Source organism: Nannobrachium achirus (genome assembly GCF_963921795.1).
Source record: "Nannobrachium achirus genome assembly, chromosome: 4".
Classification (NCBI taxonomy): Eukaryota; Metazoa; Chordata; class Actinopteri; order Myctophiformes; family Myctophidae; genus Nannobrachium; species Nannobrachium achirus.
In genome coordinates, this window is record NC_137813.1 from 19,163,324 (window position 1) to 19,184,432 (window position 21,109).

At 45.4% G+C, this 21,109-nt stretch overlaps 2 protein-coding genes across 2 annotated transcripts; one reads left to right on the forward strand and one right to left on the reverse strand.

The window, feature by feature from the left end:
• The first annotated feature begins 1,508 nt into the window (after positions 1-1,508).
• anapc2 (anaphase promoting complex subunit 2) lies at positions 1,509-20,009 on the forward strand. The gene is made up of 14 exons (XM_080724322.1): positions 1,509-1,787; positions 3,076-3,328; positions 3,895-4,231; positions 4,773-4,905; positions 5,368-5,596; positions 6,074-6,193; positions 6,570-6,687; positions 8,944-9,122; positions 10,088-10,229; positions 10,677-10,752; positions 11,580-11,783; positions 12,861-12,993; positions 17,506-17,747; positions 18,473-20,009. The coding sequence occupies exons 1-14, from the start codon at positions 1,686-1,688 to the stop codon at positions 18,680-18,682; spliced, it is 2,478 nt and encodes an 825-aa protein (XP_080580448.1). The 5' UTR covers positions 1,509-1,685; the 3' UTR covers positions 18,683-20,009.
• LOC308284097 (E3 ubiquitin-protein ligase RNF170-like) lies at positions 15,003-16,148 on the reverse strand (the record flags this gene model as incomplete). The annotated part of the gene is made up of 2 exons (XM_080724636.1): positions 15,003-15,353; positions 15,663-16,148. The coding sequence occupies 2 exons, from the start codon at positions 16,146-16,148 to the stop codon at positions 15,003-15,005; spliced, it is 837 nt and encodes a 278-aa protein (XP_080580762.1).
• Positions 20,010-21,109: the final 1,100 nt, after the last annotated feature.

Here is a 21,109-nt window from a genome sequence, read left to right on the forward strand (position 1 = left end):
GGGCATAAAAAGACCAGGCCATTTCTCAATACCCGAAAAAACGTCATAATCCACTAATCATAATCCAAGGGAAAACAGACAAACTTGTGGATCAGTATATGTCAGGCTGGCCCTTGACCTGCAGATGCAAAGCATTAAGCCACAATGAGGATCTGGTTTAGGTACAGCACATGGTTTCAGCCCCGACTAAGCAAGCAGCAGTGTCGTCAGTCACACTTGTACACACTGCAATGTGGTAGGTCACTACAAGAATAAACCCATTTTACCTCAAACAGATCCAACAAGGCCATGATTTATCATGCTATGAACTGGGGGAGGATTACAAACCTTCCTGCCATACATTGCTAGCTAACCCACAAGCAGACCCCAGATCAGTCCAGGCCATCGATCAATGCAACCAGGGCTTGTATATCTGGAGGGTGAAACAAAAAGCAAACTATGGTATAAGTTCACAATACCCATGATACAGCTAATGATAGCTCGAACAACAGCAAGAAACAAACATACCTGGCTCTACTGGTAACTGCATATAGCCAAAGCTCTAACCCAACAGGTGCACTTTGACAGAACTTAGCCATGGAGGCAAGCCTGGAGGTGCTTGCTGAATGCTGAGGTTGATGTTACTGCTGCCTTTATACAACCCCTCTCAGGTGTCAGTTGTCTGCCATAATAGAGTGGGTGGAGACTATGTGCAGAGGTGGCATAGGACATTGGTTCTCAACCTTTTCAGGCACCGACGCCCAAAATAATCATATTTTAAGTGGGGGGACCCCCCCCCCCCCTACCCTGAGGAGCACTAAGAGTTGTGGCGTTACATTTTGTATAACATAGTTCTATTGTCAAAATAGCAGATCTGCATGCTCACAACCCGAGGCGTTGTGAGCATGTAGAAAGGCTATTTTCACAATTTCTGCCTCTAATATTTGACAATTTGGCCAATGTTTAATTCGTCATTTAGAGGTATTAGAAAGTCCTTAAATTGACACTTTAGAAATGTGTCGATATATACTCTTGAACTATTATGTTGTTTTTTTACTGTTGAATGAGAAAACAACATCGCACATAAAGTTAATCATCTGGGGACCCCCCAAAATAATTTGGGGTCCCCCCCTGGGGGTCCCGACTCCCGACCCACAGGTTGAGAACCACTGGCATAGGATGAAGACTGTATGGGCTCTATTTTCGTCCATGCCTTACCCCTTATCCCTAAACTCTTTTAACATTTTTTAATATTTCAAATAGCTGAACTACAAGCTCACAGCATGTGGCTGTGAGCTTGTAATTATAAAATACCCAATTAGAATCACTTGAATTGAAGAATGCTATAGTAAAAATATTACAATTTTTCCCCCTTTACAATATGGCAATTTCTAAGGAAACCAGCAGGAGGTGGTAATGTGACATTTTGGTTGTCAACACAGAAAGGGCAGAACAAGAAGTGAAGCGAGAGCGCGACAAACGTAAAGCAGCAAGACGTTTGCAGCAGAGACACTTCACAGTGTTATGGATATTAAACAAATACATAATATTATCTCAACATCGTTAGTACTGACCTTAATGTAAAGCTCTTAGAAGGCTTTAGATGGCGAATGTAAACGGCTTCATGTGTTCAACTTAACCGCAATGTGTCCATAGCTAGACGCGTTTCATCCCAAGTGTGCTTCACAGAAGCAGAAGAGAGTGCAATGGAAGACAGTACTATGATGGATTCAGAAGATGCTACAGAGATGTCATTTTCGACCCCCCAAGATGTACCTAAAGCCTGGGAGACAGTTATAGCTGCTCTGGTGAGTAGGTATTTGGCAAATCATTAGGTGAATGATCAACTCTGATAATTGTGTATCATTCTTTTATTACGTTTTTACTCTGAGACTGAACAAATGGAGCATTTGTTACTCTGAGACTGTACAAATGGAGCATTTGTTACTCTGAGACTGTACAAATGGAATCAAATGGATCTTGTACTAAGGTGCTGATCATAGCTGAATTGGTAGAGGGCCTATCTGGGAATCATAAGGTCCCAGGTTTGATTCCTGGCCCCAGCAATGTGTCTAGGTGTCTACTGCCTCCCCCCTGTGCTTACTGCTCAAGACCTCAAGAAGTCTGACCACTTGGTTAGCAATCAGCTGGGTGAAGCTTAAAACTGAATTTCCCCTCAAATATGTCAAATTTTTAGAGAGAACCAGGCAACCATGGTGCTCACCCGAGGCGTACTGTACTTGAATAGTAAAAGGTGCTCCTGGATCAGACATCAGATAAAAGATGGGTCCGGGCACTCAAAGTGGGAGGGAACAGCCTTTTGTTTATTTCATACAACGCCAACATGTCTCAACCTGAAGCGCTCTTCATCAGGGCTAAAACATAAATGGAACTTTTTATTTTCCTTCTTTAAAATGTACCCCATGATTTTTGCAAGCCATTTTTTCACCCAGTGTCAATTGTCTATAATGTAATCCTGGGCGCTACACTCCCTCATGCTTCCTTCTATGCATGAGGAGTCCAAGCAGCTTCTTTCTTTTCACCTTTCACACGTTACTCCAACCAGCTCCCCTTAGTCAGGGACCCAAAAGCTCAGGGAATAGGGTTGAACCTGTGATGTCTGTCATGCCATACTTTTTATTTCTGTTCTCTCTATTAGTTTGGTCAATAAGGTCCACAGAATGAGAGGTCTGCTCTGCCGGAAACACAGAGAAAAAAAAAAAAAATTATGGCCATTTGTATATTCACCATTTGTATGGCCATAACCTTTTTTTCACGGCAGAGCAGACCTCTCATTCTGTGGAACGTTATGACCAAACTAAACAGAAATAAAAAGTACGGCATGACATCACAGGTTATCTCACATTTTGGGTGACTGGGTCCCCGGCTACCTCCATCAGGCGCCACAGCTAGGCAGGGGGAGGCAGTATAGAGAGAGACCAGGATTACTGCATGTTTTTTGTGAGGGTACCTACCCCAGGGAGACACGGGAAGAACATGCAAACTCCACACAGAAAGGCCCTTTTACCAAATGGGTCCATTTCTGTATCATTATAATAACTGCATAACGATTTATCCTTTTCGCTGACATTTCAGGTGTCCCGCGAGTCGTCGGTGTCGGACGACGGGTCTCTCACAGAGTCCCTGGTCCTGCTGAGTTCCCGGGGCCTGGCTCAGTTCCTCGGGGCTTGGCTCCTGGAGACCTTGCAGACCAGGCTGACCAGCAGCGTTGCCCCGGAGTTCTGGGCCGGACTCAAGCAGCCGGAGAACGAACTGGACGAGAGAGACCGGGCCAGGGTTCTCCTCACCGCCTTTCAAACCCTGCTGGACAGACTGGAGCCGTTCCTGGGCAAGTTAACTCCGTCCTACAGGACTACATACTAATGGTTCTGTACGGCAGCGGTTCCCAAACGTTTTAGCCTGTGACCCAAAAGAGAAATGAGACATTCGCCCTGGACCCAAACTAGTGAAAATAGCGGATCTACAAGATCACAACGCGGAGCTGAGAGCTTGTAGATCGGCTATTTATTTCATTTTCTATTTGCGGAATTTCTAATATGTGTTTGCTTTTTTGTTTGAAAATGTATAAAATTATTTTTAAAAAATCTAAAAATAAAATGATATATTTCAAAAAGCTTATCCATCTTTTGAAGGAAGAATCCCATGGGTCCTTCAGGGGGGTTCCACAGGTTCTCCAGCAAAATAAGCAACAGTTTAATTTCACATTATTTAGTAGACATTATCCCAATGAGAGAATGTATTGTTTAGAATGAATGAATTCAGGTTCACTATCCCCACCTACAGTATAATCTTACAGCAACAATCCTATCAATTGGGTGTCCTAGACATGAACATATTTGAGAAGAACCGCTGTTCTGAACGGCTACAATGTAATTTTTCCGCTTTTTCTCCCAGGAGGTCTAGAGAGGCTGGGCGCCTGGCAGGACGAGGGCCGAGGTGGCCTGAGTGGCCCCGGGACCAGAAGCCTCCGGGAGCGGGCCTTCACTGTCATCAGGGCCCTCCTGCTCTTCTCCAGCTCCAGCGTGCTCCAGGAGCGCGTGCTGGAGTTCTACAGCAGGACCTTCTCCGTGCACATGAGCCAGGAGGGGGGCGCCGCCGCCGAAGCAGAGGACGGGGCGGAGGGACAGGAAGGTGGGGCGGCGGCGGCGCCGTGTGCCGGATGTGGCGTTCCGGCGCAGCAGTGCTGGTGTCGGGACGCCCTGGGGCAACTGCAGGAGCTCAGCCGCATACTGTGAGTGTGTTTACGTTTGTTGGCGACCCTGATTTTGTGCTTGGGGTTATAGGCAGCAATGTTCAATTATCCTTCTAATAAACCAGTGGTTCTCAACCTGTGGGTTGGGACCCCCAGGGTGATCCCCAAATAATTTTGGGGGGTCCCCAGATGATGTGCAACATTGTTTCCTCACTCAACAGTAAACAAACCAACATAAAGTTAAAGTGTATGGAGGGTATCTGCACATTTCTAAAGTGTCAATTTAATGACCTTTTAGTACCTTTAAAAGGACAAATTAAAAGGTCTATTTGGCTAGATGTGTTCACTCTCAGAGTTCAATTATTAGTAGCTTTATATTCCGACCATTGCTATAGAGAGGTTGTTCAGTAGCAAGCATCTCCCTTTCTCTCTTGCTCTTTTAGTTAACTGAAAACACGTTTTCGGGTTGGGACAATTAGTTGCATCCAATCAGGAAGGGGGTTCCATTTTTGCACTACGTTTGAGGATTGAGGCTTTAACTGTGTATTGTGCTTGGTGTACTGTCTGTCTGTGCGTGCAGGTCCAGACTGCAGCTGTTGGAGAGGGTGAGCTCCGAGGCAGTGACAGCCATCCTCCACAAGCTGATAGAGCAACGCATGGAGCAGCACTGCAGAGGAGAGTATGAGCGCTCCTTTCTGCTCGACTTCCAGGAGGTAACGCTCTCTTATATTTTTCTCTGTCTTTGTGTGTGTTTTGTATGTGTTTTATGTTTTATTTTTGTCTTTGTAATTTTTGTATTGTGTAATCACTAATAAAGACAAAGTAAAATTGCATTGAGCTTAGATCTGCTACTTTTAGATTTGATCATTTTGTGTACCGCTGTAGTATGATCAAGCAAGTAAGTACAAGTAGGGTGTTCATTTATGGAAAAACACCAAAGGTTTGAATATGGAGATGGAGAGTTTCTGCCCGACAGCAACGATAAACATAATTGCTGACATCAGGAAAATCCAAATAAAGGCCGGGTACTCATTACACATTAAACGGTGTACCGGACCATCTCATCGCTGTGTATAAACAACACCTCCCCTGTGTGTGTGTGTGTGTGTGTGTGTGTGTGTGTGTGTGTGTGTGTGTGTGTGTGTGTGTGTGTGTGTGTGTGTGTGTGTGACCAGTGGTTGGAGCTGGTGCTGGGCTGGCTGAGCAGGGTGTTCAGCAGCAAGGTGAGCAGTGAGGGAGACACGCCGCTCACGTCTCCCGGCGGTGACGCCCCCACCACCGCGGCGGCGGCGGCGGGCAGGCCTGCCAGTGCCGTGCTGCAGCACTGGAGGTGCCACATGCACCAGTTCTTCTGCAGGATCTACGTCAACATGAGGATCGACGAGCTCTTCAGCATCATCAGAGGTCAGACATCTCAAAAATGCCCCTGAAAACAGAAATATGGGAAAAACTCTAAATCCTAACCCACGTTTTCTGGAAAAATGTTGCTATATACAGTATAGCAACAACTAATGTGACACAGATGCTGTCCCGGATTGAAAGGTATTACAAAATAGGTGTTTGACATTTTCAGGTTTTGGCATAAAACATAAAACGTCTTTAACTAAGTCAACTAGATTTTCCACAGGCAACTCCTGTTTTGTCTTTTTAAAAAACAGGAGTTGTCATTACGTTGTGTAATGACTTTATGATAAATATATATACATATTATATTTTATCATAGCTAGAACTCAGACTAATTTCTTCTAATTTCTTCTCAAAATATGTGTCTACTGTCGACCGAAGGGATATACTGTAGTCTGCATATTATTCAACAGTTGTACTCACTCTGCAGTGGCTGTGGGCGTCCGCATGGGCTCACTGTCTACATTTACATGTCAGATTTCCCAGAGTCAAAGCCGGCCATTGAAGACCTGAAGTTCTGCCTGGAGAGAACCAATCAGAGGCAGCAGCTCCTCACCTCGCTGAAATCAGCTTTTGAGAGTCGTCTCCTGCACCCTGGTCAGTTTGGTCATGGAACAAAATGTTCATATTTTTTCAAAAACTTTTTTTTTTAAACTTTGTGAGCTTGTAGATCTGCTATTTCCACTATCAATGTTCAGTTTTAAGTATAACGCTCTCAAATATGTCAGTAATGTTTTTGTATAATTAGGTTATGTGTCATATCGGCCATGTGCAACTTCAAAGCCTACAAGCCAAATAGAAATGTAATTGTCAACGACAAACATTAATTAATTAAATTGTTATTCGCCATTATTGTGTGACAATTAATCATCATGTAAAATGTCATAATCGTGACAGCCCTACTGGTACTCTACTGCGACTAAGGGAGAGTTTATCTTCTGATATTGTGTCTTGTTGTGTCAACCGACCTCAGGAGTCCACACGGCTGACATTCTCACCGTGTACATCTCAGCCATCAAGGCTCTCAGAGAGCTGGATCCATCCATGGTCATTCTGCAGGTGGCCTGCCTGCCCATCCGCAAGTACCTCAGGTATTTTAGCCCTAGTGTCTGTGTCACTCCATCTCAACTGATTCTTTTCATTTTTGCAAAAATGCTTGCTCTGAAATGGATTCCAATAGCAAACAAAAACAATATTCAGGATTCCAATTCAAAAGTAGAAAAAAATAGCAGCTATTTTGCTACTTTTGTGTGAAATAGAATGACTTGGTACAGTAGGACATTAATTTACAAAAAAAAGTTAAAATACGGAAAGGTTTCCGTCAGACAGTATATGCAGTGTGGCCCTCTGGAGTGAGTGTGGTCGTGTGGATTAATATAGTGGCCCTCTCCATCATCAAAGTTGCCCGCCTCTGTGTTAGGCTGACATCTCTCCTCTCCATGTTAGGTGACATGACATTTCATAAGTTCATGACTGTGATAAGGTTGTTTAAGCACTTCCAACTGGGCATTTATATTTCAGACAAGCCCTTATTGGCCAAAAGAAAAACTGTTTTTGCTTGTGAGCTTGTAGAAATATTTACTATTTGTCCTACAGCAAAGTATAGCACCATTAGCAGCTGCCGAGTACCTGCTGCCACCTTTGTAAGCGGCTGATTGCTTTTGCACCCCAGCATCCACCTGGTCCACAGTCCACACTAGCCCGCCTGAGGTATTACAGTACTTCAGGGGTCTTCAACGTTTTCAGGCCAAGGGCCCCTTAGTTGAGAAAGCGGTGAAGCAGGGACCCCCACAACCTTTTCATAGATTCCATATAGTTTCATTGTTTGACAGCACAATCATCATTGTCTCCACCAGCCGAAGGCATGGGGGAGAGTATGTTTTCCCCTTCGTCCGTCCGTGCGTGCGTCCGTGCGTCCGTGTGTCCTCGCAGTTTGTGTGCAGCAAATCTCAGTCGCCGTTGGCCCGGTCGCTGCCAAAGTGAGCACACACATTCCCTGGATGCCAATCTAGAACCTCTGCCCTACATTTTTCAAATGGGCCTTTTCTAGCGCCACCTAGTGGCCGATGTTTGTAAAACACATTTCTGTGCACTACTCTTACAGATTTTGTCCAAAAATCCTACAAATCGGTAGGCAGTATCTCGACAGTCATGCGATCGACACGGATCTGTCCGATTTTGCATATTCCTTTCTGATTGGCTAAGATTGGATTCCAAAGTTTGTAGGATTGAGCTGTTTTGAACAACATGCCTCAAATCCCAAACGCAAAGTGCAATTATCATGAAATCGCGCACACACGTTCCCACTAGGCAGAGGAAGAAATGCCACTTGATTTTTTTTAATCAGCCTCATGGTGGCGCTATAACAGGGCGATTTGTGGTTTTACCTATAACTTCACCGATCAGTTTCAAACTTTGTAAGCGCACTCCCTAAAGGCTAAGGATAAACCTTTGCCCTGCATTTTTCACATCAGCCTTCTATAGCGCCACCTTTGGGCCGACTTATGTAAAACACGTTTTTGGATGTTACTCCTTGAGATTTTATCCAAAAATCACGCAAATTGGTACACAGTATCTCTATAGTCATGTGATCAAGTCCGATCCATCTGATATTTCATATTCCATCCTGATTGGCTAATATTAGCTTCCAAAGTTTGCAGGATTGCTCCGTTTTTGAACAAAATGCCTCAAATCATCTATGCAGCTTGCGATTACCGTGAAATTTGCCACACATATTTCCACTAGGTCAAGGAACAAATGCTACCTTTTTCACATTGGCCTGTTATAGCGCCATCAGCAGGTAGACTTTAGCAAAACACATTTTTGGAACACTCAAATCATGCATGCAGCATCCGATTGCCATGAAAGATCTAATGTGAAGAACATATGCCACCCTTTTTACATTGGCCTATTATACAGTTGCACCACCAGGACGCACAGCCTGGTGGAGACCTGTGCTCGGAAGAGCACTGCTTCTAGTTGTATTTTGGATTCATGTCAATTTGTGTTTTCAGATACTGTACATATTTAACCACTTGAACTGTCAATACATAACTTGACATTTCACTCTGCACTTTTCCCCTTTTACACCAAACACCTTTGCCGAAAATAGCCGCTGCGAGGCGTTGTGAGCTTGTAGATCTGCTATTTTTGGCTAAAGTTCTCAGAATATGGATGCTAGGATTCAAGTGGTTAATATAAAAAAGGAGAGAAAAACCTTTCTATTACACAAAGATTTGGAGGACCCCCTGTCGTAACTTTGAGGACCCCCTAGGGGTCCTGGATCCCCTGTTGAAGACCCCTGCAGTATTGATATGTACGAATGCGTACGTGTGTGTGTGTCATAGGACGCGAGATGACACGGTCAGACAGATCGTGGCCGGCCTGACGGGCGACACGGAGGGCTGCAACGACCTGGCCAATGAGCTGTCCCGGGCCGACCCAGTCACCCTGGAGATGCAGGACAGCGACGACGAGGGCAGCGACCCGGAGGAGTGGGTCCCGGACCCCACCGACGCAATCACTGGTCAGTAAGAGGATGAAGGACACATTTAACCAGTGGTGGAAAATGTTTTACTGAAGTAAAAAGTACCAATACTGCAATGAAGAAGTATGTTACAAGTAAAAGTCCGGAATTAACACAATTCGAGAGTAAAAGTATAAAAGTTTTGGTATCCAAATATAAAACTCAGCACAAAAAGAAAGGAAACTTGACTTCGGTCCATTATATCTCCCTTTTAATAATATCAAATTGTATTGTGTTCGTTGATTCGTCACCTTTACAACGAGGTACAGCTTGTAAGCATCGGGCATTCGAGGCATGAGCTACACAGCCAAATATGTTGGTAGCGCGGACCAAAACTTTGCCAAAATGGCTTGCAATACTGTTCTGCTGGCATTTACTCTAGTTTTGGGCTTCCCTGACACTGAGCTTAACATTAACAAAGTCTAAAAATGGCCAATATGTTTTTTGTTTGTTTTTTGTTTGTTTTTTCATTATTACTGTGGAAGAGTGCAATATCATTCAATGCTCCAGGCAACAAAGGTGAACACCGAAAGAACAGTATTGCAGGCCTACCAGGCAATTTTGACCATTTTTGGAGGGGTGCTACCCACACGTTTGGCTGTGGTGCTCATTGCACGAATGTCTGATGCTTACAAACTGTACCTCGTTGTAAAGGTGACGAATCAGCAAAATTATATAAAACACAATACAATTTGGTATTATTAAAGGGGAGATATAATAGACCGAAGTCAAGTTTCCTTTCTTTTTGTGCTGAGTTTATTTAAAGTATCAAAAGCAGATTTCAAACCACTTTCAACCTGGTGTCCCTTTGGGTATGTCAAAAGCTATTTGAAAAATATCCTGCAACACACGTGAGCTATTTTTGTTGCTTTTGTGCAACACACTGTCATACGACGAAGTGTATAACAGGCCATTCATTTATGAAAAGCTTTCTGCCCGTGTTGACTCTTGTCTTTTGGTCTCAGATAAGACGGGCTCTAAGCGTCGCTCCTCTGACATCATCAGCCTGCTGGTCAGCATCTATGGCAGCAAGGAGATCTTCATCGACGAGTACCGGACCGTCCTGGCTGACAGGCTGCTGCTCCAGCTCAACTACAACACCGCCAGGTACTGCTGAGCACAAACCGGAAACTGGATATGGGTTTCTGTTTTGTTTTGCGTTGTGTAGAGCAGGGGTTTTCAAAGTGGGTGACGGGGCACCCTGGGGTGCCACGACGGCAGTCCAGGGGTGCCGCGAGATAATTTGATAATATTTTAAATTTATTTGGACGTTTAAAAATATATTTAGTATCATTTTAAACTTGAAGTACAAAGTTATTTTCCGTCAGTTCTAACCAAAATGGCTATTATCTCGCTTTCCTCGCAACATAATCGCTAAAATATGCTATAATTATAAGGTGCTGGAATTGAAAATATGGAATATAATAATGTAGGGGTGCCTTGGTTGAAAAACATATTTATAGGGGTGCCCCGAGCCGAAAACGTGTGGGAACCCCTGGTGTAGAGGACTGAGGATTGAGTTGAGTTTTTTCCCCTCTCGCTGTGTGGCTTTAGGGAGATCCGTAATGTGGAGTTATTGAAGCTGAGGTTCGGGGAGTCCCACATGCACTACTGTGAGGTCATGCTGAAGGTGAGTGACCTGTCTTGTTTAGTTTCAGCAGTTTAAGCTGTTGAAAGATTGTTTGATTGTTAACACAGTCAAACAGTCTGCATTAATTGTTGCTAATACTAACACATTATGAAATGGGAATCAGACCGTATTATTTATTTTAACACCAGCTGCAGGTGGCGAAATTAGACCTTATTCCACATGGGTTTTCAGATCAAAAGGGCCCTGCACTGCTGTGAGGGGGGCCCATAGATTAGAGACCCCTAATATATTGGAAATGACACAATACATACAGTATAATAGCATATGAATTTATACGTACATACTATGGGCGGCTATTTTTGAGCGGTGGTTACACCGTCTCCTATACGTGGCCGTGTGTGTATGCGTGCGTGCGTGCGTGTCTGTCTGTATGTAGCCTGCAATACCTTTTCTGACCACACATGTTAAGGGAGGGGCGCTGTTGTTCAGCCTCAGGCCAGGCACACTCACACTCACATTCCCACATACACACGCACGCACGCATGCACACACACACACACACACGCAGCCTCCACCGCTCAGTTCACACGAGTGTGATTTTTATTTATTGAAAACAAAATAAATCGCCACTGTCGCCAGTAGGGGGGGCCCTTGGGTTTATAAAACTCATCAACCCATTACAAATTACGCTATTGACCAGCTGTAAATGCGGTCTGGCCCCCAGGCAAGGTACGAGTTATTCCTATTTGTAAATTGATTGAAGTTACAGTAAAGGCCTGGGGCAAACAGGCCCCCGAGAAGACAAAAGGGCTTGGCGATACGGTAGGCGTTAAGACGTTCATCCTTGTTGTCCTCTGGTCTTCCAGGACGTAGCCGACTCCAGGAGGATCAACAGCAACATCCGTGAGGAGGAGGCGCGCCTCGGCGAGGAGGAGCAGCCGCCGCTGGCCCTGTCGGCCATGATCCTGTCCTCGGAGTTCTGGCCCCAGCTGAAGGAGGAGAAGATGGAGCTGCCTCCGCCCGTCTCCCAGGCCATGGAGGCCTACACGCACCGCTACGAGAAGCTCAAGGTTTAGTGACAAAGGCTGCACTCTGTGACTTTAATGTGCTGCCCGAGATCTGAACCTGGGCCCGCCGCGCAAGCACTGTTTGTGTACAGACACACACAGGCAGATAACATTTTCATTAACAAAAGAAAAGTCACATACGGTACATGGATTAAAGTTCTCAGTCGCCACGATGCCAGCATGTCTTCTATGGAAGCCTAAATGGCAACAGGAAAACTTAGGAAGTGGTCCCCTTAAATCAGTGGTTCCCAAACTTTTCAGGCCGCGACCCCACAAAATAATCATATTTGAACTGGGTACCTCGCACCCTGACAAGCACATGGAATTGTAGGAATTGAGGCATTACATTTAGTCTGACTCCCACAGGTAATGATTGTGAAAATAGCAGATGTACAATCTCACAATGCCTCGCATCAGCTATTTTCACAATCTTTGCTTCTTATTTAATTTGGCCAATTGACAGTTTTTATAGTATAGTTTGTTGATCACTTTTGACGCAGTAATGGTATTTTTTGAGCTATTAAAAAGGTCTTACATTGTCACTTTAATATCATCTGGGCTTGGGCACAAGTCATAATGTGCATCAGATGTGTGTCTGTGCTCTGAAACGAGGTTTATCTGTCTTTCCGTGCGCTAACGCAGTGGTTCTCAACCTTTCAGGCCGTAAAATAATCATATTTTAACTGGGGACCCCCCCCACCCTGACGAGCACTAAGAGTTACATTTTGTATAGCACGGTTCTATTGTGAAAATAGCTGATCTACATGCTCACAACCCCTCACAATGCGAGGCGTTGTGGGCATGTAGATCGGCACAATTTCTGCCTCTAATATTTGACAATTTTGCCAATGTTTAAATAGTCATTTTAGAGGTATTAAAAAGTCCTTAAATTGTCACTTTAGAAATGTGCAGATACCCTCTCTATACACTTAAACTTTATGTTGTTTTGTTTACTGTTGAGTGAGAAAACCATGTTGCACCATGTTAATCATCTGGGGACCCCCCCCAAATAATTTGGGGACCCCCCACAGGTTGAGAACCACTGCGTTAACGCATGCGTGTTGGTCTGTCCGTCTCCAGGCCATGAGGACGCTGAGCTGGAAGCCCCTGCTGGGTTCAGTCACGCTGGACGTGGAGCTTGAGGACAGAGTGCTCACCAACCTCACCGTGTCGCCCATCCACGCAGCCATCATCCTTCACTTCCAGGAAAAGAGTCAGTATCTGTTCAAAGATGTCTTATAAATCCTAATGGTTTTCTGAAAAACGTATGTTTCTGTATCAGCGGTGCTCAAACCTTTTCATGTCAAGGACCCCTAGAATTATATTTACAGACCGCGAACCCCCATCTCAAAATATTTGTTCCAGGGCCCCCGAGAAAGAAAGATTTGAGTTACAAATGTTCAACGTTTTCATGATTTTAAAAAAGCGGATCTACAAGCTCATAGCGTGGCACTCTGTGCTGCACTATGAGCTTGTAGATCTGCTATTTTTGAATAGCTAAAGTATAAAACCACTGCTCGAGCCACTGAAAGAATTTAATGTACAGCGTTGGAACTGGTGGGTTTTACCACCTGAGGTCTCATTTTCTTCACCGGCCTCTGACGTACTTTGGGGCTTTGCCAGAGACAGTTTGTGTTTATGCTCTCTGAGAGAGATTACATAGGTACATGTGCATCCTATCCTCCTCAGCCAACCTCCCTTCAAAACTGTTCCTTGTTTGCCTCTGGCATATTGAAGCCTTGGTCAAAATCACAACCACCTTGAACTTCTGTCCAATCATACACAATGTTCGGCTAGCTAGAACTGCAAAGAACTGCTGAACCAAACTTGGCACGGCACTGTCAAAGTTTTTATTACATTTACCCTTTTAACATCACATAAAATTTATGGCAAGACAGTTGACCTTAATTAAATTCTCATTTTCTTAAATCTTTTATTTTTTAAAGATTTGTTATTGGGCCTTTATGCCTTTATTGATAGGACAGAGACTCGGGACCCGTACCCGCGACACACTGTCAGGCATCAGAGCCTGTGTGGTTTGCGCCTGGACTGGTAGGCCAGCGGGCGCCCCATTAAACTCGTTTTTTAATCAGTTTGTTCCTGATCTCAAAAGCATCTACATTTTATTAATTCAGTCAAAAAGCATTGTAGATTCATGGCTATTTTTGGTGCACGACAGCCACAAGTATAAATCAAGGCTTAACAGGGATATTCCACTTTCAAACTACTCTCCTCTGGCTTTTAGGTTGCTTGGTTCAGTATTTAGATATTTGATCATTCTATCAGACCTGCCACCTTCCTTATACGCATGGTAACTTCAAACTCTATTCTAACCATGTTAGATTCATTGAAAACACACTTCCTTGGTTCTGGTGACTGATATTGTCCTTCTAATGAGCTGTGCTAACCGCTTCTACAGTACGTCTGGCTTCATGTGTATGTTTCCAAGAACATTCTCAAAGATAACACCAGCACTCACAGAACAGTCCTTTTAAGGCACTTTTTATTTTATATTAAGGTTGGCATGGTACGCTACAGAGCAGCCAGCAACAACGAACGCGTTTTGGTGTTTATGCCTTCATCAGCGTTGTATCCGTTTATGTGTAGGTCCCTATGTCTGTATGAGTGTCCGTATGTGCACGTCATAGAAAGTACGCAGACACCGACAGAACGGTCCATACAAGGAGATGCACGTGTGTCTTGTTTGATACAATGCGAAATGACAGTAGCACCGCTCGCTTCGCAGCTGTCTGCATGCTGACATCACTGATATTAAACAGTGTCGGCCCACCATTGGTAACAATTCCCAACTGACATCAGTGACTGACATCACTACAGTGCCCAAATTTGGTGATGACATCACAGACTGGCCTGGACACGGAACACCATATATGGGCATAAAAGAGTGCCAGCCAATGGGCACCGGTATGGGTTCTCCAACATTACTTCTGAGACTCCTACATTCAATCCCTCATCGCACACCCCCGGAACAGGACTGGTCTTGTACATTTCCCCAAAATAAAAAAATAAATGAAAACCAAATGGAGTAGTCTCTCAGAGTTACATTAACACTGAGAATTTTACATACTGTAGACTGGGGTCCCAAAGATTTTACTCTCGGGCCCGTAAGGATCCAGTTGGAGGCCTGGTGTTTCCCCGGACCAAACGTTGGAAAAACAGTTTAGGCAAAGGACTTATTTGGTTTGGAGTATGCTGCACCCTTTAGCCATTGAGTCTCTGTGTTATAACCCCTCTGTAAATGGTGGAGATTTGAATAAACACGAAAACGATGACGAATAAGTCGTCCATGAAGCCCAGGAGGTAGTCGAAGAGGGCGTCGGGCATGAAGTCAACGGGTGAAACCACGTAGACGAATCCACCGACTATATACAGGAGAATGCGCATCCGGATAATCAAGGACAATCCACCCACTGAAAACGCCTCTCTGAAGGCGTGACGTAGCAGGGTAGGAACGTCCCTGAGCCTGTCCATCAAAGAACGCGGCTGTCCAGAGAACCGGCGGTTGTAGTCGTTGACGTCTCTGAGGACGGGCTGCGGTCCCGCCTCCCCGTCCTGGTCTCTGAGGATGGGCTGCGGTTCCGACTCCCAGTCCTGGTCTCTGAGGACGGGCTGTGGTCCCGTCTCCCAGTCCTGGGCTCCCTGCGGGGAGGCGTCGCTCTCGCAGTCCTGGGCTCCCTGAGGGGTGGCGTCGCTCTCGCCATCCTGGGCTCCCTGAGGGGTGGCGTCGCTCTCGCCATCCTGGGCTCCCTGAGGGGTGGCGTCGCTCTCGCCGTCCTGGGCTCCCTGTGGGGAGGCGTCGCTCTCGCCGAAGCCGCTCTCGCCATCCTGGGCTCCCTGCAGGGAGGCGTCGCTCTCGCCATCCTGGGCTCTCTGCGGGGAGGCGTCGCTCTCGCCGAAGTCGCCCTCGCCGAAGAGAGGGAGGAGTAGCGTCACTGTTTGTCTGCAGATGGGGCAGTCGATGGCCGCCAGCCAAGTTCCATATCGCCAATAAGCTATAACGCAGGGGCCACAGAAGAGATGTCCGCAGTTAGTCTCCACAGGCAGCACGGCCTGCTGTAGACACACAGGGCAGGACATGTCCGAGTAATACTGCTGCCTGGCCTCTGCAGAGCGGTTCGGGTCCCACTCTGCCATGAGCTGTTGTCGGACTGCTCGGACGTGTTCCCGGTTCTTGGGGTGAATGTTCTGCTGTCGCTTGCTGTACAGCAAGCCTGTGAGGAGCGCAACAAGGACAAGCACCACCGCGACCAGCACCTGGTTGCTGACTCCCTCAATGAGCATGTCCTCCTGGACATGCTCATCCTGCCAGCCCAGCCAGTCCAATATACCATACAGACTCTGTTCCATCGCACACACCTTCTTTTCTTGCCTTGGAAATCCAAGATGTCTTTGTGTCTCTGTTGGAAAGGCTTCTCGGACAGATGAGGGGACTGTCGATCTCTCCCTAGCTAATGCTCCTCACGCTCTGTGTTGTCACATTAAATCAGAGCTGCCTCAAGTCTCACGTAATCAAAGTTGATGTCAGCCGTGCCCAAATATGGAGTTCCATGTGGCTCTAGACCAGTGTTTCTCAAAGTGGGGTCCGGAGACCCCCATGGTGTCCAAAATTATTGACTGTTAGGAACCAAATTGACCCGTACAGGTCTGTAACTCTGTGAGTGTACAAAGGTAAGGGGTCCATGGACTATTTCATTGCAAACTCAGTACTAAGTACTAATTTGAATTTCAAGTACTAGTAATGAAAAACTTTAAGAACCAATGCTCTGACTGCGATCGGAAATTCTGGGTAACCATTGTAACCTGCTATCAACAAAAATGGATGCTGTGTGATGCCAGATTTGTAATGGGTACAGTATAACAAGGCCCCTCCCTAAATGGTGGTGTCCTAGTCAGTGCAATGTAGGAAGGAGAAGGACCTGGGCCACTGTCCTACAAACAAAGCCACAGCAAACTGTGTTGTCCTGGCTACTGATTGGTCCAGTGTTCAAGGTGCATGTAGGACTCCAGAGTTCGATCTCAGTTACAGAGTAAGTCCATCAACTCAACAGCATTTCCATGCTTTGTCTTAAGCAATACAGCAGTCTAAACGGAATCCCTGGACAGTATTCCTTTGCCTCACAAACTCTGGGAACTTAAGCAGACTGCCACCTGTCCCCTGCATCAACCACCTTCTGAGGATGATGGCCTCTTTCCAGAGATGAGGGCGTGGCTGCATGACAAGGAGTTGGATATCTGATGCCGATACACAAAAGTAGCAGAACAAACTTGATAATGGGGGGACTCATTGCTGCCACACATATTGATCCAGACGGGCGGCTCTCCATTCCAACATGCTGCCATTCCGACATTGACTTCTAATTGTCTGAGTGGCGGCACTTCCATAGAGGTTAGGGTTAGGTATAGGGTTAGTGTCGGAATGGGGGGATGTTGGAATGGTAGAATGTCGGAATGGGGGGATGCACCCGACCAGACACATTCTAGCCTAACTGGGGTCTGTACTAATCTTTCGTTTTGTTTTTGCCTGCACACCAGATCTCTTTGCTGAAAATAGCCGATCTACAATTTTGCAATGTGTGTGTGTGAGCTTTGCTTATAGATTGGCTAAGAATTTTCACCTAGTATTAGGACTTTCCCAGAATAGGTACACTGTGGTTGCATTTCAGTTGAGTTTCCTTTCTGTGTGTGTGATGTGTGCTGACGTCAGGCTCGTGGACCCTGGAGGAGTTGAGCGGCAAGCTGGGCGTCCCCAAGGAGATGGTTCACAGGAAGCTGGCCCTGTGGCAGCAGCAGGGGGTCCTGAAGGAGGAGTCGGGCGGCCGCTACTCTGTGCTGGAGACCGGCTCGTCCAAGGAGAGGCTGGAGAGGGGAGTGATGCTGATCGACAGCGACGAGGAAGGAGACTCCAACACCACCACGCAGTCAGAGCAGAGAGAGGAGAAACTGCAGGTGGGGATGGTACACACACACACACACACACACACACACACACACACACATTCACAAACACATTCACACACCTTCTAAGTAATAATAACCAGTAAGACTCCCTAATCGGGAGATAAGCCAGCTTTACAAAACAAATAAAAACAATTTTAGTAGGACAATAATTAAAAAGGCTAAAAGCTAAAAAAAAAAAAAAGTACATTAGTAGGGACACAAAAGATTTAAAAAGCTGAGATGGAGTGTAGAGTTTTGAGGGAGGCTTTCAACACGGCAAGGGTGGGGCTTTTATATGAGGTGGGAGTGGGTTCCAGAGGGTGGGGGACTGCAACTGAAAAAGCCCTGTCACCCCAGGTTCGTTTTTTTAGCCTTATGGGTAAAAAGCTGGTAGTTGCATAAACACCTTTGCCCTGATTCAGTCACAGTAAGTGATTTGATGAAGTATCTAAATAAATTGATATCAAATGGAAATAAAGTTTTTCAAGTTTTTCCTACTGCAGTTACTGTAAGACATTTTATAACACCAGTTAACCACTTAAAGCCCTAATTGACTATACTTCAGATATTCGAAAATAGCTGATCTAGTACAACTTGTAGATCTATTTTCAAAAAAGTATGAAACATCTTGTAAAATATATTTTTTCCTAACATAAGGATGCCAGTGCTAACCTGGTTAAATGCTTTGACAAAGACATTTAGGTAACTAGTACGTTGTGGTGCTTTCTGTGCAGTTGTTCTGGGCTTACATCCAAGCCATGCTGACCAACCTGGAGAGCATGACGCTGGAGCGAATCCACTCCATGCTCAGGATGTTCGTGGCCACGGGGCCCGTGGTGACGGAGATGGACGTCAACGAGCTGGAGGCCTTCCTCCAGAGGAAGGTCAGAGAGCACCAACTGATGACCACCTCAGGCGTATACAGACTGCCCAAGGCCAACTGAGGAACCACCAGGGGGAGACAGAGGGGTTCAAATGGCCTAAAATGAGGACTGCCCTCCTCCAAACCGAAGATGGAGGATGCAGTTCCGTCCAGAGGTGGTGTGTGGCAGCCGTGACCTTGTGTTTGCCAACAAATCAAAGCACAACGGTGGGGGCCGGTGGGCAAGGTGGGTCGCGAGCTCCCTGCGTCGACGTAAAGTCCTGTAGAAATAAATAAATAGGCCTATAATAACGGTGTAATAACACATTAACAACTCATACCAACTCTGCATGCAATAATAGTTCCTTACCGTTCGTTCATCTGTTTTGTTTGTCGTTCGTCTGTTTTGTTTGCTCCATTGTCTTGGCGTTAGTATTGGTGAAGAAAGGGCAAATCCCAACAAAAAAAGCGTAATCGCTGGCTTTCCCCCTTTGTTTCCTCCTTGTTACTGTGTCGCATGTTATTTATTAATTTCTTGTTTGTCGTCTCCGTCTGTTTGTTGTTCTCTGTTGTTGTTGTTCTCTGTTGTCCTCGACAGTGGTGCAACCGGAAGGGGCGTGGCCTCCCAGGCCCCCGCTTGCCCCCCACACCCCCGTGCCCCCACCGTTGTGCTCAGATTCGTTGGCAAAAACGAGCACGCATTGCAGCCAGCTAGCTCACACCGGTTTCGCTGGTCAGGCAGATGGATTTGTTCATGTTGAGCTGTGACCCTGTCTTTCAACTCCACACCCACTGTCCAGAGGCCTGTGAGCTAGACATAATCCCCTTAACCATTTAAACCCCATATACTTCGTTGAACGGAGTCCCCCCAGGGTCTATACTAGGCCCCCCTCCTTTTTTATTTTGTCTTGGTTGTATCACATGATAAATAAAGTATTTAGAAAAAGGGTTCTACTGGCCAAACGTTCTATGACTGCAGTTTTACTGGAAAGATCTCATGAGTGAAGATGTGGAATATAAATGTGTCAGACGGCAGTGATGAAAAACTTCCCTGGTTAAAGGTTTCTTATTTTATTTTTAAATAGCCAATGAACAATTCAGGATCTACCATTCTATGAAAGAGTGGGAAAGGATGCTTCAAGGGCTGAACTAATACAAAGATGAACCATTGACTCAAAATTCGCCAGGACTTGATTTGAGCTTTTGTTTGAAATGAACCCACCTTTGAGTGAAAGCCTCGAAAGTTCTCTAATGCCTTAACTACTAATAAACCCTAGGATATGCTTTGACTGGAGACCATTGGCGGCCCCCACTAGGGTTCTTGTGGTTAAAATAGTTGAAGCTTGTACAGTATGAGTTCATGTTCCTGAACGATCTCCCTGAACGAACAACCAGGAACAAAGGGATTGTTCTGCACCTACATGTGGTACCAATGTAGAGCTCTTTAAAGAATAAACTTTTACACATGGAACCTAGCTGTGTGTTTCCTTTTCATTCGTATTCATTTCATCTTTTCATGTTTTGTTTTCTGTAGATTTAGGCACGGACTTATGTCATACTAGTGTTAGACAAACCTAGCAAAAATAGGAAAAAGCTAAAAAAGGTCGCACCATCTGTCTTGGACATATATGGATTCTGTTAGTGTGGTTCCCCTAACATGGCACCATCTGGGAATACCCATATATGGACTTTTATTTTATTTTATAATTTATTAATATATATCGGACCAGTTACCCATATGTGGAGATCCCTGATACCCATATATGGAGATCCATGTATATGGAGATTTGGGCATATTGCTTAGACTGACTTGACTATATATATATTGGCATGCACAGATATGGGAGTCATCCTGGTGATGTCAGAATGAGTCAGCCATAGCCATATACTGTATGGAGATCCGGGTGATGTAGAGTTGATGTCAGTGTTGGTCAGCTCCATATATATGGAGGTCCTCCATGACGTCAGGGATCTCCATACTGTATATGGGCAGGTCAGCCTCCATATATGGGCAGGATGACATCAGGGCTCTATATATATGGGCATGTCAGCCTCCATATATGGGCAGGTCAGCCAAGACAGCCATACATTGGCTGACCACCATTGAGGTGTTACGGAATTCTGACCGAAATGAGACTTGGGTAAGCACTTCATTTTTGAAATCTGACATCTGTAGCTCAAACTCTTGCTCTTTGTCTACCTCGCTAGATGGAAGGTATAGGTGGCAACATGACGGTCATGTATATCATTGGTCGTCATGTTTCAGGGCTAAAACACCAAGTTGGAATACTTGGCTGCTGAACATTGAATGACTCCACCAGAGGGTGACAATATGCGTTTTTGAGCGGTGGTAAACCGCTCCATAGAGTGGCTGTGCGTGTGTCTGTTACATCACCAATTACATCCTAGACCTATATCCTAGTCTTTTTCCTCAGCGTTTTCTATAGCAGAGTGTGTGTGTGTGTGTGTGTGTGTGTGTGTGTGTGTGTGTGTGTGTGTGTGTGTGTGT

What these genes read in the sequence shown, in the direction of transcription:
- anapc2 (XM_080724322.1), top strand. Translation starts at nt 1,686, where the DNA reads ATGGAAGACAGTACTATGATGGATTCAGAAGATGCTACAGAGATGTCA. An exon ending in GAGTCGTCTCCTGCACCCTG is followed by an intron (nt 6,194 to 6,569) that starts GTCAGTTTGGTC and finishes AACCGACCTCAG; the next exon opens with GAGTCCACACGGCTGACATT. An exon ending in ACCGCTACGAGAAGCTCAAG is followed by an intron (nt 11,784 to 12,860) that starts GTTTAGTGACAA and finishes GTCCGTCTCCAG; the next exon opens with GCCATGAGGACGCTGAGCTG.